Below are 16,070 nucleotides of genomic sequence, written 5' to 3' on the forward strand. Positions count from 1 at the left end.
TGGGGGGGGGGGGGGGGGGGGGCAAGGATGGGAAGGCAAGCACAAGGCTTGGGAAACAGGACTGGGTGTCAGCTCCTGGCCCCAGTGGCAGTGGCAGCACCTTGCGGGTGTCTTGTCTGTTTGTGGGGTTGAGTCTGTGGCAGGCACCCCACACCCGTGAGCAGTGTGTGGGGGGATCTCCAGAGAGGCTGGTGCCTGGACAGCTCCACTGTGCCATGCTGTCAGGGGCTGAGCCCCAGGGACAGGACCCCCCCATGCCCTGGCATAAAGTGGGCCAGCCCCTCCGTGTGCATACACAGGAGGAGACTGAGTGCTCCCCAGGGCTGTGGCAGTGGGGATGACCAGGGTCTGGTTGAGCAGCCCAGGCGGAGCCCACCCTGCCATGGCTGCGCTGTGCCTTGCTGTTGCAGTGACGCAGCAGCACTTTCACTCTCCTTTGCCACGGAAACCGCTGAGCTGGGCTGCTCCTCTCGCTCTCACTTTGCTCCTGCTGTGCTGTGCTGTGCCATGCCATGCAGTAATGTGGCATGCATGGGGCTGGTGGTATAGCAGGGGACCAGTGATGCCATTCCCAGCTTCACAGCCTTGATAACGTGCTCAGCACCACTGTCTGCATTCGAATCGTTGCCGTCTGTCTCCCGGGCAGACACACACATGCTGGTGAGCGCTGGCACAGACAGTGCTCCCCCCGTGTCACACTCACGCACACTCGCCACTCTGTTGCTGCACTTGTGAGCCAGGGCCAGCTGCATGTTTCCCACACGCTGGCACTGCCTGGCACGCATGCACACCTCCTGCGGGTGTTGGTGTTGCCCATCTGACACATGAGTGTGCTCTGGCTGTGCCTGTCACGCTCCTTCCCACTCTCACGCTCACCATAGGCCACGTCTGCACATGGTGGTGTCATGGGGCCTGGCAACCATGTCTGCCTGTTGCATACATACACACGTAGCAGCACCCACGAGCACCCGTCATGGGCTGTCCTTGCTGTGGTTATCGTACGCCCTTTCCCTTTCTGTTAACTGCACACACTGCAGTGGCCAGCTCTGCTTGTCATGCAGTCCCTGGATCTGCCTGTCTTGCACACATGCACACATGCACCAGCCATTCCATGTTCCTGCTGCTGATCCCACGGGCGTGACAGGTCCCAACACTGGCCCCACACCACAGTGCTTCAGCATAGGCGAGCCAAGCAGGATGGGCAGTTCCAGTGTCCCCCCTACGCTGGGGATGTCCTCACCGACATGGGAGCTGGGACAGCTGGGTGACATCCCAGCGTGCCATTGTCTTGAGGGTACCATGGCACCATGTCTTGGTCCAAGGGTGTCATGGCCATATATCGTGCACCAGTGAGTTTTGTGCCATTGTGTCCTGGCCCTGAGAGTTCCATGGCCTCTTGTCCTCGTCCTGAAGGTGCCATGGCATTGTGTCCTGGTCCTCACAGTGTCACCTCCCTTTGTCTTGTTCCTGAGGGTGACATGAAGTTGGTCCTAAGGGCATTGTGGTGTTGTGTCCAGGTCCTTATGGTGTCATTTCCTTGTGTCTTGGTCCTAAGGATGCCATGGTGTTGTATTCAGGTCCTCACGATGTCACCTCCATTTGTCTTGGTCCTGAGGGTGACATGACATTATGTCCTGGTCCTAAGAGCATCATGGCAGTATGTCTTAAGTCCTGAAGGTATCATGGCAGTGTGTCCAGGTCCTGCCATGGCTCCATGTCCTGATCCTCATGGTGTCATGTCCATTTGTCTTGGTCCTGAGGGTGACATGGCATTGTGTTGTGGTCCTGAAGGTGTCACAGTAGTGTATCCAGGTCCTTGTGGCATCATGTCCTTGTGTCTTGGTCCTGAGGGTGTCATGGTGTTGTGTCCTGGGTGTTCATTGCAACATGACCTGCTCCTCAGGATGTTATGGCAATGAGTCCTGGTCCTGAGTGTGCCATGGGGGTGTGTCTTGGTCCTGAGGGTGTCTTGGCCACTTGTTCTGGACCTAAAGATGCCATGCATTGTGTCATGGTCCTGAGGATGCCATGGACTTTTCGTTCTGGTCCTGTGAGTGTCATGGCTCCATTGCCTAGTCCTCATGGTGTCACACTGGTTTTTGGGTCATCATGGCAGTTTGTCCCGATCCTGAAGGTGTCCCAGCATTGTGTCCATGTCTTCTTGGTGTCACATCCTCGTGTCTTGGTCCTGAGGATGCTGTGGATGTGTCTTCTCTTTCCTGAAGTAACATGACATTGTATACTGGTGCACAGGATGTCATGGGAGTATGTCCTGTTCCTTAGGGTGTCATGGCAGCATGTAGTTGTTCTGAAGTTGCACGTGACAGTGTATTCAGGTTCTCTTGGTGTCATATACTTGTGTTTTGGTCCTGAGGATGCCATGAATGTGTGTCCTTTTCCAGAGGGTATCATGGCATTGTGTCCTGGCGCAAAGGATGTAATGGCAGCATGTCCTGGTCCTAACCTTCCCATGAGAGATTATCCAGGTCCTCATGGTGTCACCTACTTCTGTCCTGGTCCTGGGGATATAATGTCTCTCTGTCCAAGCCCTGAGGATGCCGTGTCATTGTGTCATGGTCTTGAGGGGTTAATGTAACATAATCTGCTCCTGAGGGTGCCATGGAAGTTTGTCACTGTCCTGAGATTGCCGTGGTAGAATGTCATGGTCCTGAAGTTGCCATGGTATTTTATCCTGCTCCTGAGGATGCCATGGCAGTGTATCTTCATCTTCAGTGTGCCACATCTGTGTGTCCTGGTCCTCAGCATGTCACATCTGTGTCCCCTGGTCGTGACTGTGAAATCGTCATGGCACTGAATCCTTCTGAAGGTGCCACAGCAATGTATTTTGCTCCTCAAGGTGTCATTTTCATGAGTCATTATCCTGAGGTTTTCATGGCATTGTGTCCTCCTCCTGAGGATGTCATGGCACTGTGTCCTAGTCCTGAGAGTGTTGTGGCATTGTTTCCTTTTCATATGGATGTTGGCGCTGTGTGTCCTTGTTCTGAGAACGCCATGACACCATGTCCAGCTCCTGAGGGTTTCAAGGCATTGTGTTCTGCTCCTGAGGATGACTTGATACTGTGTTCCAGTCCTGAGGGTGTCACAGCTGTGTATCTTGGGCCTCAGGGTACTGTGGCTGTGTGTCCAGGTCCTGAGGAGGCCATGGCACATATAGGACAACCAAGAGACCAGGCCCAGTCAGCATGGGTTTATGAAAGTCAAGTCCTGCTTGACTAACCTGATCCCCTTCTATGACAAGGTGACCACTCAGCGGATGAGGGAAAGGCTGTGGATGTTGCCTACGTGTACTTCAGTAAAGCTTTTGACACTGTTTCCCACAGTATCCTCCTGGAGAAACTGGCTGCTCATGGCTTGGATGGGTGTACTCTTCTCTGGGTAAAAAACTGGCTGGAAGGCTGGACCAGCAAGGGCTGGACCCTTTTCACTCAGGAGTTGTGGTGAAAGGAGTTAAACCCAGTTGGTGACTAGTCATAAGTGGTGTTCCTCAGGGCTCAGTGTTGGGGGCGGTTCTGCTTAATGTCTTCATCAATGGTCTGGACAAGGGGATCAAGTGCACCCTCAGTAAGTTTCCCAATGACACCAAGTTGGCTGGGGGTGTTGATCAACTGAAGGATAGGAAGGCTCTGCAGAGGGATCTGGACAGGCTGATTGATGGGCTGTGGCCAGTGGTGTGAGGTTCAACAAGGCTCATTGCTGCATTGCTGGGTCCTGCGTTTGGGCCACAACAACCCCATGGAACACTACAGGCTTGGGAAAGAGTGGCTGGAAAGCTGCTCGGCAGAAAAGAACCTCAGGGTGCTCACTGGCAGCTACTGAACATGAGCAGCTTGTGCCCAGGCAGCCAAGAAGGCCAACAGCATCCTGGCCTGTATCAGCAAGAGTGTGGCAGCAGGGCCAGGGCAGTGATCGTCCCCCTGTACTCAGCACTCGTGAGGCCGCACCTCAAATCCTGTGTTCAGTTCTGGGCCCCTCACTACAAGAAAGATATTGAGGGGCTGGAGCAGGTCCAGAGAAGGGCAATGGAGCTGGGGAAGGGCCTGAAGCACAAGTGCAGTGGGGAACAGCTGAGGGAACAGTGGGTGTTTAGTCCGGAGAAGAGAAGGTTCAGGGGGGCCCTTATCACTCTCTACAACTGCCTGAAAGGAGGTTGTAGTGAGGTGGGGGTCAGGCTCTTCTCCCAGGTAACAAATGATAGGACAAGAGGTAATACCCTCAAGTTGTGCTAGGGGAGGTTTAGATTGGATATGAGGGGAAATTTCTTCCCCAGAAGGGCTGTCAAGCACTGGAACAGGCTGCCCAGGGATGTGGTGGAAGCACCATCCCTGGAGGTATTTAAAAGATGTGTAGATGTAGTGCTGAGGGACATGATGTAGTGGTGGACTTGGCATTGCTGGGTCAATGATCTCAAAGCTCTTTTCCAATCTAAATGATTCTGTGATAATATGAGGCCATGACATTCTTTGCAGGTGTCATAGCAGTGTGTCTTCATCATGAGGGTGTCATGCAATTTTGTCCTTGTCCTGACAGTGTCATGTCCATGTGTCCTGGTCTTGAGGATACCATGGCAGCATGTCCTGATCCTGAGAATGCTATGTCACTGTGTTGTGGTCCTGAGGGTGTCATATCCTTGTTTCCTCATCCTCAGGGTGCCATGCTGTTGTGTCCCCTGTTTCTGGGGTGACCTTTCTGCATCCTTTCAATGTATAGAGGGGACTTGCTAGAAAGATGGAGAAAGGCTTTGCACCCCGGCCTGTAGTGGCAGGAAAAGGGGCAATGGTTTTAAACTGAATGAGGGTAGCGTTGGGTTGGACATGTGAAGAAAATGTTTTACAATGAGGGTGATGAGGCCCTGGCACAGGTTGCCCAGAGAAGCTATGGCTCCTCCATCCCTGGCAGTGTTCAAGGCCAGGTTGGATGAGGCTTGGAGCAACCTGGTCCAGTGTAAGGTGTCCCTGCCCATGGCAAGGGGGTTGGAACTAAATGAGCTTTAAGGTCCTTTCCATTCTGTGATATCATGCTTCTCTGATGTCCATGTGTCCAGGTCCTGAGGATGCCATGGAAGTGTGTCTTGGTCCTGAAGGTGCTGTGGCAGTGTGTCCTTGTCATGTGTGTGTCATGATGTTGTGTCTTAGTCACAAGGGTGTCACATCCATGTGTCCAGCTCCTGTGAGTGTCATGTCATAGAATCCTAGAATGGCTTGGGTTAGAAGGGACCTTAAGGATCACTTAGTGCAATCCCCCTGCCATAGCAGGGACACAATCCACTTAGCCCAGGTTGCTCCAAGTCCCATCCAGCCTGGCCTTGAACACTGCCAGGGATGGGGCAGCCACAGCTTCTCTGGTCAACCTGTGCCAGTGTCTCACTGCCTTCAGTGTAAACAATTTCTTCCTCATGTCCAACCCAACCCTACCCTTTTTCAGTTCAAAACCATCACCCCTGATCCTGCCACTACAGGCCCCACTAAAAGTCTGTCCACATTTTATAAGTCCTCTCTAAGTATGGAAAGGACCGTGTCATTGATTAGTTCAAGACAGATCCTGGTTGCATGGCATGGCATGGTGTCCTGTTCCTGAAGGCATCATGGTTGCCTGTCTCATTCCTGAGGGTGCTTTGGTTGTGTGCCCTGGTCCTGAGGAGCCAGGACATGGCTCCATGTCCTGTTTTTGCAGGTGTCAAGGCAATGTGTCCTTGTCCTGAAGGTGCTGTGGCTGTATGTCCTTATCATGAGGATGCCATGCCGTTGTGTCCTAACTATGAGTGTGTCATGGCAGTGTGTCCTGGTCCTGCGAGTGCCTTCATACAGTGTCCACATCCTGAGGGTGCTGTGGTAGTATTTCCTGATCCTAAAGGTTTTGTGGCACCTTGTCCTAGTCCTGAGAGTGTCATGGCTACGTGTTCTTGTCCTCAGGGTGTTAATACAGCATGTCCTGGACCTGAGGGTGTCATTACAATATGATCGGCTCCTGAGGGCGCCATGGCAGGAGTCCTGGGGGTACCACTGCACTCTGTTCTGGTCCTAAGGGTGTCAGGGCACCATGTCCTGGTCCTGAGGGTGCCTTGGCCATTTGGCCTGGTCCTGAGGGTGTCACTGTTTTGTATCCTGGACCTGAAGGTGCCATGGCAGTGTGTCCTGGTTCTGAGGGTGTCATGGCAGTGTATCCTGGTACTGATGATACCACATCCATGTGTCTTCATCCTGAGGGTGCTGTAGCATTGTGTTCTGCTCCTGAATATGCCATGGTCATGTCTCACTGCAGCATGTCCTAATCTGGAGGTTGTTGTGGCAGTGTCTCCTGGTCCTGAGGGTACCACAGAAGTGTGTCCTAGTGCTGAAAGCATCACAGCCATATGTCCTGGTCCTGAGGGTGTCATGGCAGCATGTCCAGTGTCCTCAGCATGTGATGACCATGTGTCCTGGTCCTGAGGGTGCCATGGCAGCATGTCCTGGTCCTTTTGTCCCATGGCAGTGTATCCTGGTCCTAACAATGCTGTGGCAGACTGTCCTTATCCTGAGGGTCTCACAACAGCGTGTCCTTTTCTGAGTGATTTCACATTCACATATCCTGGCTCTTTGGGTGCTATGGCCTTGTCTGGTGATCCTCATGGTGTCCATGACCTGAGGGTTCCATGTCCACATGTCCTGATCCTGAGGGTGGCATTGTAGCCCTGTCCCACCCTGGAGCACATTGCCAGCCCCTCAGGCAACAGCAGCCTGGCAAGCCTAAGGTGAAGGAGGCAGAACTTGGTCTTTTTGGCATAATGTGCTTTTGGCCCCTGTTGTCACTGGAGATGAGTCTCTGGGACAGTGTCCTGGTGGACAAGTCATGTCTCTAGGCTGTGGTCCCAGAGATACCCTTTGTGTTGTGAGGTCTGCAGTGGGGAAGTAGAGTCAGGACAGGGGGATGGGGACAGGGATAGAGTCCAAATGGGACTGGCTACCCCAAAGTAGTGCAAGGGAGCCTGCCATGGGTTTGGTGATGGTAGCATGAGGGCTGGGGGCCTGGGCAGGGGTGCAAGCAGATCCATGTACCTCACTGCCAGCACCCATTGCAGCTCCTTTCCCTCCCCTTCTCCACAGGTGGAAAGCAGTGACACCCCCAAAGACACCGCAGCCATCCCCAAGTGCCCCCCGCCCTGCCCAGAAGCCAGCCCTGCCGAGCCGCTGCCCAACGGGGACGTGGAGGGAGACAGTGCCCAGTGGAAGGGTGCGGAAGAGAGCAGCACAAGTCCCAAGGGTGGGCGCCCCGAGGAGGACGAGACGGAGAGCCTGCCGGACGGCGAGACGGGCCGGGCGCTGGAGAACGGCCGCTGTACCCCCAAGGAGGGCCTGGACGCCCCGGCCGATGAGGGTGAGCTGGCCCCTTCCGACCCCCAGAAGAAACGCGGGAGGAGGAAACTCCTGGAGGCCACAGAGAAAAGTAAGACCTTAGCATTGAGGGTTCCCCATTACGGGCTGTGGCTCTGCCCGCCGTCCCACAGGCACCTGCTGCACCCTCTGGGGACCCCCAGCATGCCATCACCGGGAGGGGTCCAGGCTGCAGTGGCTCCTGGGCTGGGAAGCGCTGCCAGAGGAGGAGGAAGGGCTGAGCCCCTCCTTACCATGTGAAATTTGGGGTGGGGGCAGCAGAACAGAGCAGGGGGCTGCTCTCGCATGCTCATTCTATCACACCACCCTTCCCACCAGGCTCTGCTCCCACCAGCAGGAGTAGGGTGGGCAGGAGGGGAGGTCGGTCCTTGCCTTGCCATGGAGCTGGTGAGGGTGCCCCTGCCCGCATGCAAGCCTGCTCTGGAGTGTGCCCATCAGTGCAAGTGCTTGTACTGCTTTGCATGGCAGCCCTGCATGTACCGGGCAGAGTGGGAGGCGCGTGCATGGTGTGGTCCTGCGGCCATGCTGCTCGGGTGCCATGGTGCTGGTGCCAGTGCTAGTGCCAATGCTGCTCTAAGTAGCAGCTCAGTAAAGGCCCTGGTGAGTACCAGAATGAACCAGCAGCAGGTTCTTGTGCAGTGAAGACAAATGGCATTCTGGGTTGCATTAGGAGTGTTGCCCACTGGTTAAGGAAACCATTCGGGAGCGCTGGGCCAAGTGCTGGGCTCCCCAGTGCAAGAAAGACATGGACAGACTGAAGAAAGTCCAGCAAAAGGCAGCCAAGATGCTGGAGGAACTGGAGCATCTCTGCTGTGAGGAAAGGCTGAGGGGAGCCGGGATGGTTCAGCCTGGAGCAGAGCAGGCTCTGGGGGATGGAATCCATGTCTGTAAATACCTGCAGGGAGGGGATGAGTATATATGTATGTGTGTCGTTTATGTGAGTGCATCTGGCATGCTGCCTGCCGGGGCCCATGGGGACCTTGCTTCCTGGGGCTTTGCAGTGTCTGTCACTGGCTCCCAGCCCTAGCAGAGCTGCTGCTCACCTTCCCTGGCCATAGCTGCTCACAGGCAGGAGTGGCTGCAGAGAGCAAAGCCAGAAAGGATGCCCGGCTACAGTTCAGGGCATGGGGGAGCAGCAAGCCCAGCAATGGCCCTAGATGCCCTTTAGGCACACGCTGGCCTGTGGCCCTGCTGCTACCATCCCTCTTGGCCAGGAGGTGCCAAGCAGTGGGACAGGGCAGTTTGGACCAGCTATGAGCCATGAAGCCCTGGCACAGGTTGCCCAGAGAAGCTGTGGCTGCTCCATCCCTGGCAGTGTTCGAGGCCAGGTTAGACAGGGCTTGGAGCAGCCTGATCTAGTGGAAGGTGTCTGCCTGTGGCACGGGGTTGGAACTGGATGGGCTTTAAGGCGCCTTCTAACCCAAACCAGTCTGTGATTCTCTGAGCTGGGATGGGGACCATGCTCTCCCCACAGCAGGGGATGGACAGATAGCTGGGGACAGGAGCTGGGATGTCACAGCACTGCCACCACAGAGTACTGTGGAGAAGGAGCAGGGTGGGAGCAACAAGCACCAGGCTCTGGCTCTTGGGGATTTCTCAACCCAGCTCAGCACAGAGACCTCCTGCTGGCCATGCTGAAGGAGGGATGGAGACAAGCAAGGAGGGGCTGGCTGAAGGCGGGTGAGGCAGGGCTGGGGATGGAGACAGAGTGATGCAGATGCTGCTGCAGTCACGAGGCATTGAGCAGGCAGCTGAGGGAGTGGAGAAGCCATAGCTGGCAGCACAGAACAGGCGGTCGGGGGGAGCTTGCTGCGCTGGGCATGCTGCAGTCAGGCATGGGTTGTGGTGCAGCCCCAGTGCCATGATGACCGCAGCAGCTGAAGGGAGTGAGACCAGACAGGCTGAGACCCTGATGTGAGAACCAGTATGGAATGGGTGGAGACAGCCCCATGGGTACCCTGCTGCCAGCTCCCAAGCATGACAAATCTCCGGATGTAGAGACCACCAGCAGCAAGTACCAGTGGGAATATGAGCACAGTGCTGTGAGCATAGCGCATGAGCATGGGTACCATGACCGTGGGTGGGTGCTGTGAGCAGCTTAGGCTTCGCCTTCTAGCCTTGGGCTAGTGTTCAGCCCTTTCCCTTCACCATTACAGAGCCCATCTTCCTGTGACATGATCTGCCCATGGGGCCCTTGTGCACAGTGCTCATCCTCCTGCTCTTCTCACCATGCAAGCAGAACAGCAGCTGCCTGCATTCCTGCCAGGCAGGCTCTTTCCAATCATCTGGAGGCTCTTCCCTGTCGTCCTCTCTTCTCTAGTGCTTTCCTGCAAACACAACCAATGTCTGCAGCCGTGCACTGCCTGCCCTGCAGCTGTCCGAGGCGCCTTCACTGGGCATGCTGCAAGTGCCCTGGTGATGGTTTCGAAGCAATACCAGTGGTACCCAGATACTGAGTGGGGGAGCTATAACAGCTTCTGGGAGCTCACTTCCTTCCCTAGAATCCATTTCCAGCACTTCAGCCATGTCTGTGCATTGTCACCTTGGTGGCTTCTGCCTGATCCTCTCTGCTTCTTGGGCCTTCAGGTCCACTGCCTTGTGCCTGGCTGGCCCAGGTGCTCTCCCGAGCACCCTTCTCTGTCTCATCCTGCACTCTTGCATCCATTGCTAGTTCCTTCTCCATGCACACTGGCTTTTCACCTCTTGCTGCCCCTCTGACAAAGCAGGGGCTTGAGGATCTTCCAGCACTGCCCAAGCCAACTTACCAGCTGCTCCATCAGCTTTGCACCCCTTTGCTGTCCCCATGTCCCTTGTCTGCTGAAATACCCAGTGAGGGAAGGTCTTGCGCAGGATCCTGCCATTGGTTGGTAATTCTGCATCCTGGCCCATCAGCACAGCAGAGAGCATGGGGCATGGTGCTGCTGCAGGGCACTGGGATGGGCAGGAGCTGAGGCCAGGGGTCTGTGCCTCAGTTTCCCTACCTGAGATCCCCATGCCTGTGGATAGGACCGGGAGGACATACTGCCTGGGCACCTCCAGGGCATGTGCACACTCCTAACCCCAGCACAGAGACAGAAAAGTTCTGTTCCCCAGTGTCAGAGCAGGGCTCTTCACTGCTCTCCTGCTCCGGCCATGCTGCTTCTGAGGGGACACCGGCTGCTGCAGAGGGGTTGGGTCACCATTTGCCAGCTGAAAGGGACTATCTGAGTGTCACTCAGGGCTGCTTGGGCAGCCAGGGGGGCTGCAGCCTGATGATATAGGGACATCACACCCTGCAACAAAGCAGAGTGCATGAGTGCATATTCAGCAGGTGAGGGGCCACCAGGGGTCCAGCCAAGGTCCTCCCCTGCAGCCCAGCTCTACCAGAGCAGCTGGTGCCCAGCAGCCTGTGAGGCACAGAGGTGGTCTCCCTGGTGCAGGGACCCAGCATTGCCCACAGTGAGGCATGGGAGGGTGGGTGCACCCCATGCTCTGGCCCAGCAGCTCGGGGTGCTTGGAGGTTTGTAACCCCAGAAACGGTCGGGTTATTTTTAGCCACTTTCCTGGTAGTGTCTCAGCACGTACCTGCAGCACATGAGATGTGCTGATAGCACAGGAAGCCGTCGGGGCTCCGCGTGCTTCCCCTGCCTGTCCTGGCCCCGGCCCCGGCCCCAGCAGGGCCTGCTCACCCAGACCACCCAAAACCCCTTTGGCAGGGTGTGGGGAAGGGGCACAGGAGCAGCCAGCTTACATCCCAGCAGCCAGCATCCCCCAGGGAGTACAGCCCAGGGCTCACAGAGCAGTGATGAATGCCCTTCCAGGGCCCAGGACTAGCCCTCATCCAGGTTTGGGGTCCCGGGTGGGCCCCTTCTCCCCTGCAGGGGTCTGGGGGCCCCTGTGCTATGGCACTGAGCTGATGGCTGCTCTCTGTTCTATGTGCAGGCAAGGAAGAGAAGGAAGAAAACAACTTTGACACCCTGAAAATGGAGGCAAGTATGACCCCCACTGGGGGCTGCACCGAGGCACCCGCAGGAGATAGGCAGAGCCCTGCAGCCTAGCAGCCAGCACAACACACTGAACCATGGAAACTGGCACTCCCTGACCCAACAGGAACCATTGGGGAGTAGCAGGGATGGGGTCCCCAGTAGAATGGGGGCCCTGGGCTCCTGCACCCTGATACAGTGCTGGCCTCTGAGCTGGGGACCAGGCGACAGCAAGCTATGGCCAGGCCAGTGAACCACCCTCCATCCACCCTGCCCAAGGGACAGTGCTTGTGTGGGATGACCTCACACCACCCCTGGGTGCCAAGGCAGAACATATCAGCCTGGGGTAGATCCATGCCCCGGATGGTGCTATCAGTGCCCATTGAAGTGCAGCCAGCCCCAGAACGGTGCCTGGCCCTGGTGCATTCAAGTCCTGGTGCAGATGTGGGCCAGGGGATGTCTATGTGCGTGCACCCAGTCCTCCCCATGTCCATATCAATCCCCCAGTGCATCCCAGCATGCACAAGCAGGGTGCCCACCTCCAGCCCCTGCAGGCAGCTTCACTCCATCCTCCCCAGAGCCTTTCCTGTCCCAGGCCATGGCTCCTGTCATGCTGCCATTCCCGGTGCCACAGCAGCACCAGAGCTGCAGCCTTCAGCCTCCTCTCTCTCCCTTCATTGGCAGGGCTCCCGCGGGCGACTGCGTGGCGGGCTAGGCTGGGAGTCGAGCTTGCGGCAGCGGCCCATGCAGCGGCACACCTTCCAGGCCGGGGACCCCTACTACATCAGCAAGAGGAAGCGGGATGAGTGGCTGGCCCGCTGGAAGAGGGAGGTGAGGATCTGGAGAGCGCCAGAATGGGCAGGAGGGGGGCACCACAGCACAGTGGCAATGCCAGGATGGGGGGGGGGGGGGGGGGCTGTGTAGCGGTGGTGGTCTGAGCACCCCAAACCTTCTGGTGTCTGTAAGGCTTCCACTGATAATTGCAGCATCACTAATGTTGCCATCACTCATGACAGCAGGCAGAGCTCTGGCTAATCACCACATGGCACCGGCAGTGCCAGGGTGACCAGCTGCATGAGTGTTGGTCATATCAGGGTGGGGGCTCAGGTGGGTAGCACCATGCTGTGGGGCTGGCGTTGGAGTGGGCACTGCCCATGAGACCACTGCAGCACTGCCACTGGCGTGCCTGCACCGAGGTTGTGCACCAGCATGGGCAGCTTCGCTTCTCATGCCTGTGGCCCCCGGGGGTCCACTGTAAGCCTGGTGTGCACAGCCGCCGGTGCGGGCAGCGCGGGGCCCTTCCTTCTCCTGTGGGATATGCCGGATGTGCCGTTCCTGACGGTTTCCTGGGGAACCAGCATGAGCCATGACGCAGCCGAAATTGCAAAGCCGAGGGCAGCAGCAGGAGACCAGGGGGCGGTGGTGTCCACGGCGCAGGAGCAGGGCTGCAGGCAGGCTGTGGTGTCAGTGGCAGCTCGGGGGATGCCATGGGGGCACCGTGGGAGTCCCATCCCAACCAGTGTGTCTGCCACTCCCCCTGTGCCCTGTTGTCTGCATCATTCCCAGCTGCCAGCGAGTTTCCCAGGCAACAGGTCCACTCTTGTCATTGCTGCCCTGGCACTATTTATAGCTCTGCACTGCTGAGCACTGTCATGCTGGCACCACACGGGGCTAGGGCTGGCTGGCATGGCCAGAGCATCCTGCAGGGCATGGCTGCCATGGCCTCGGTGTTCCCATAGCGCACAAGACATGGACAGGTCATTCCATGGGGCACAGGGCATGGCTGGCATGGCCAGTGTCCCTATGGTACAGCGAACATCTGGCACAGCCACCATGTCCCCATGTGGCACAGCTGGCATGGCCACAATGTCCCTATGGGTACAGGGCAAGGCCATGATGTTTCCATGGGGCACAGGGCATGGCTGGCACTGCCGTGATGTCCCCACAGGCACAGGGCACTACTGGCATGGCCATGGTGTCCCCATGTGGCATGGCTGGTAGGGCCAAGGTGGCTGTGCCAGAGGACCTCATGGACCAGCTCCCCCCCAGGTTGGCTGGCCCAGGCACAGAGGGACTGGCAGCCAGGGTGAGTGGCTCACCACTCTCTGTGGGTTTGTGTGTGGCTGCTGCCACAGGCTCAGGATGTGCTGGTGGTGCAGGGGTGTCCCAAGGGGAGCCCCAGACAGAATGGGCACCCCCAGGCACAAGGGGACTGTGTGGCTGGAGGGAGCTTTGCCAAACACAGGGCTGGGTTTCAGGTTCGCAGCCTCAGCCTGTCACAGGGGGCACCAGCAATGCAGCTGTTTGCCCACAGCTCCAGTGCAGCCATGCTCTGGCTGCCAGCAACACTGCAGCTACAGATCCTGCACCATGGTTCAGCCATGGGCTGGTGGTGGCTGTCCCAGCCATGCAGGGCACACTGCAGCCAGGCGCTGCACTGGGGAGGTTGGTGGTTGCAGGCGCCAAGTAACAATTTTCCAACACACGGTTCCCTCGCCAAAACAAATGCAGATTCAGGTCAGCCAGAATGGCTCATCAGCCAAAAATAATTGGGAAGAAATGCTTAAAAAGTCAAAATACTTCTTCTGAGGAGTCGCTCCTCCTCAAACAATGCTGAACTTCACCACGCTTCATGCCCTTATTTTTCTAATAAGAATAAGTGTTTTCTTTTCATTATGAGGAGAAAGCCTGAAACGCTTTCAGCCTGTGTTGGCCTTTTCCCCTGATCTCAGCTGACGCCCGGCACCAATTGTCACTTGTTGGTGGTGTCAGCAGTGTGGTCCCCAGTGACAGGGACATGCCACCCACAGCCTGTGTGGCTCCATCGTGGGGGGAACATTGCCCTTTCCCTCCCTCCAGTGAGCCCCCTGTGCCAGATGCAGTGCTGACCAGGCTCTGATACGGCACTGGCCATGCCCTAAACGGGTTTGGTCTTTTGGGGGTGCAAGGGACCTGGAGAGCTGGGGGACAGGAACCCCACCTCATGGCCCCCCTTGGCAGCAAACCTGCCTGGCACTGGTGCCAGCCCTGCCTCATCTTGCCAAATTGGAGCCCACGTACACTGTTGAAGCTGTTTCCCTCTCTGCAGAGGTCCCCAAACCCATAATCAGTCACCTCTGGGGTGTATTTTTAGCAAGCAAAGCGTCTGTGGCACCCATCGGCCAGTCACGGCCACTCCTCATCCCTGGACAGTGCCAGGGCTTCCCCACCATGTGCCACCTGTGGCAGGGACACCCACTGACCATGCCCCAGCACTGCTTTGGGGCAGAGGCTGCTGAGGGGTCCCAGAAGCTTGGCTGGGGTCACCAGACCTGCTGGGATGGGGATGGCCCCTTCCAGCCTTCCCTCCTCTTCCTCCCCTCACAGCCTGAGGACTGTCCCTTCTGCTCACCAACCCCAAGGTTGCAGACAGAGCTGTAATTTTGAGGTCCAGGCACTGGCCTTTGCTCATCTGTGCTGGGACACACTGGTGTTGGCTGTGCACTCCTAACCCTGTGCCAGCCATGGGGCAGAGAGGGGATGGAGGTAATAGGGATAGGGCAGACAGTGGAGGTGGGATGAGGATGGAGGTGCAGATAGGATGAGGATAAAGCAGAGGCAGGGGATGCGAATAAGAATGGGATGAAGATGGAGATGGGGATAGGGTTAGGGGTGGAATGGGGCAAGGACAATGGATAGAGAGGGTGAACAATCTGCAGAGGGACATTTTACAAAGGCATGTATTGAAAGGACAAGGGGGAATGGCTTTAAGCTGAAAGAAGCGGGATTTAGATTAGACATTAAGTTCTTCCCTGTGAGGGTGCTGAGGCCCTGGCACAGGTTGCCCAGAGAAGCTGTGGCTGCCCCATCCCTGGCAGTATTCAAGGCCAGGTTGGACAGGGCTTGGAGCAACCTGGTCTAATGAAAGGTGTCCCTGCCTGTGGCAGGGGTTGAAGCTCGATGAGCTTTAAGGTCCCTTTTCACCCAAACCAATCTGTGATTCTTTGATTCTATGGGATGGAGATGAAACTGGGGCTGAGCTGAAGATTGAGATGGGGATGGGGCAAGAGATGGGGCAGTGGGATGGGGGTGGAGATGGAGAGGAGGATAGGATGGGGCAGGGACAGTGGATGGGGATGTGATGAAGATGGAGATGAGAATGGGGATGGGGGTGGAAATGCAGACGGAGAGGGGGATAGGGATTGAAATGGAGATGGGGATGTAAATGCAGATGGAGATGAGGATGGAGATAAGGATGGGGCAGGGACAGTGGATGGGGATGGGATGGAGAGGAGGATGAGGATGGGGGTGGGGGTGGGGCAAGGACAAGGATAGGGAATGGGAATGGGGATGGGGGTGGGATAGAGTGGGAATGGGAATGGGGATGCAGATGAGCATGAAGCAGGGAACGGAGGTAGTATGTGGCAGTGGCAGAGTCTGGGCAGAGCTGCCAGTGGCCCAAGGTAAGGAGGGTTGACTGGATGTGACCATCCCCTGAAGATCCAGCTTATCTGTCTGCTTTAATGACCGTGAATGGGAGATTTCCTCCCTCTGCCTGACTCCTGCCTGTCCCCAGGAGCAAAGCAAAAGCACCCCCACAGCAGGGAGCCAGGCCTGTGCTGGGGCTTCCACCCTCCCCTTCCTCATCCCCCCACCCTGACTGCAGCCTTGCCCCAGCTCCCTTCTGGTCCTGCCGGCTCTCCCCATGGCCCCAGTGGGTGCCTCAGGTACCTTACAGCAC

The 16,070-nt window shown here is 56.9% G+C and overlaps 1 protein-coding gene across 4 annotated transcripts in view; it reads left to right on the forward strand.

Annotated features, from left to right (window-relative positions):
- DNMT3A (DNA methyltransferase 3 alpha) overlaps positions 1-16,070 on the forward strand; it is a 40,209-nt gene that overhangs the window by 13,448 nt on the left and 10,691 nt on the right. For 3 of the 4 annotated variants that reach the window (XM_061461201.1, XM_061461202.1, XM_061461199.1), the window contains 3 exons: positions 7,101-7,440; positions 11,310-11,356; positions 12,035-12,181. In XM_061461201.1, the coding sequence (XP_061317185.1) occupies positions 7,101-7,440; positions 11,310-11,356; positions 12,035-12,181 (534 nt within the window). The remainder of the gene's footprint in view (positions 1-7,100; positions 7,441-11,309; positions 11,357-12,034; positions 12,182-16,070) is intronic. The other variant, XM_061461200.1, reaches the window with a different exon arrangement.

The sequence above is a fragment of the Pezoporus flaviventris genome, unplaced genomic scaffold (genome assembly GCF_033815535.1).
Source record: "Pezoporus flaviventris isolate CSIRO_AGI_PZ_B2104156 unplaced genomic scaffold, CSIRO_AGI_Pfla_v1 ptg000031l, whole genome shotgun sequence".
In the NCBI taxonomy this organism is placed as follows: domain Eukaryota; kingdom Metazoa; phylum Chordata; class Aves; order Psittaciformes; family Psittacidae; genus Pezoporus; species Pezoporus flaviventris.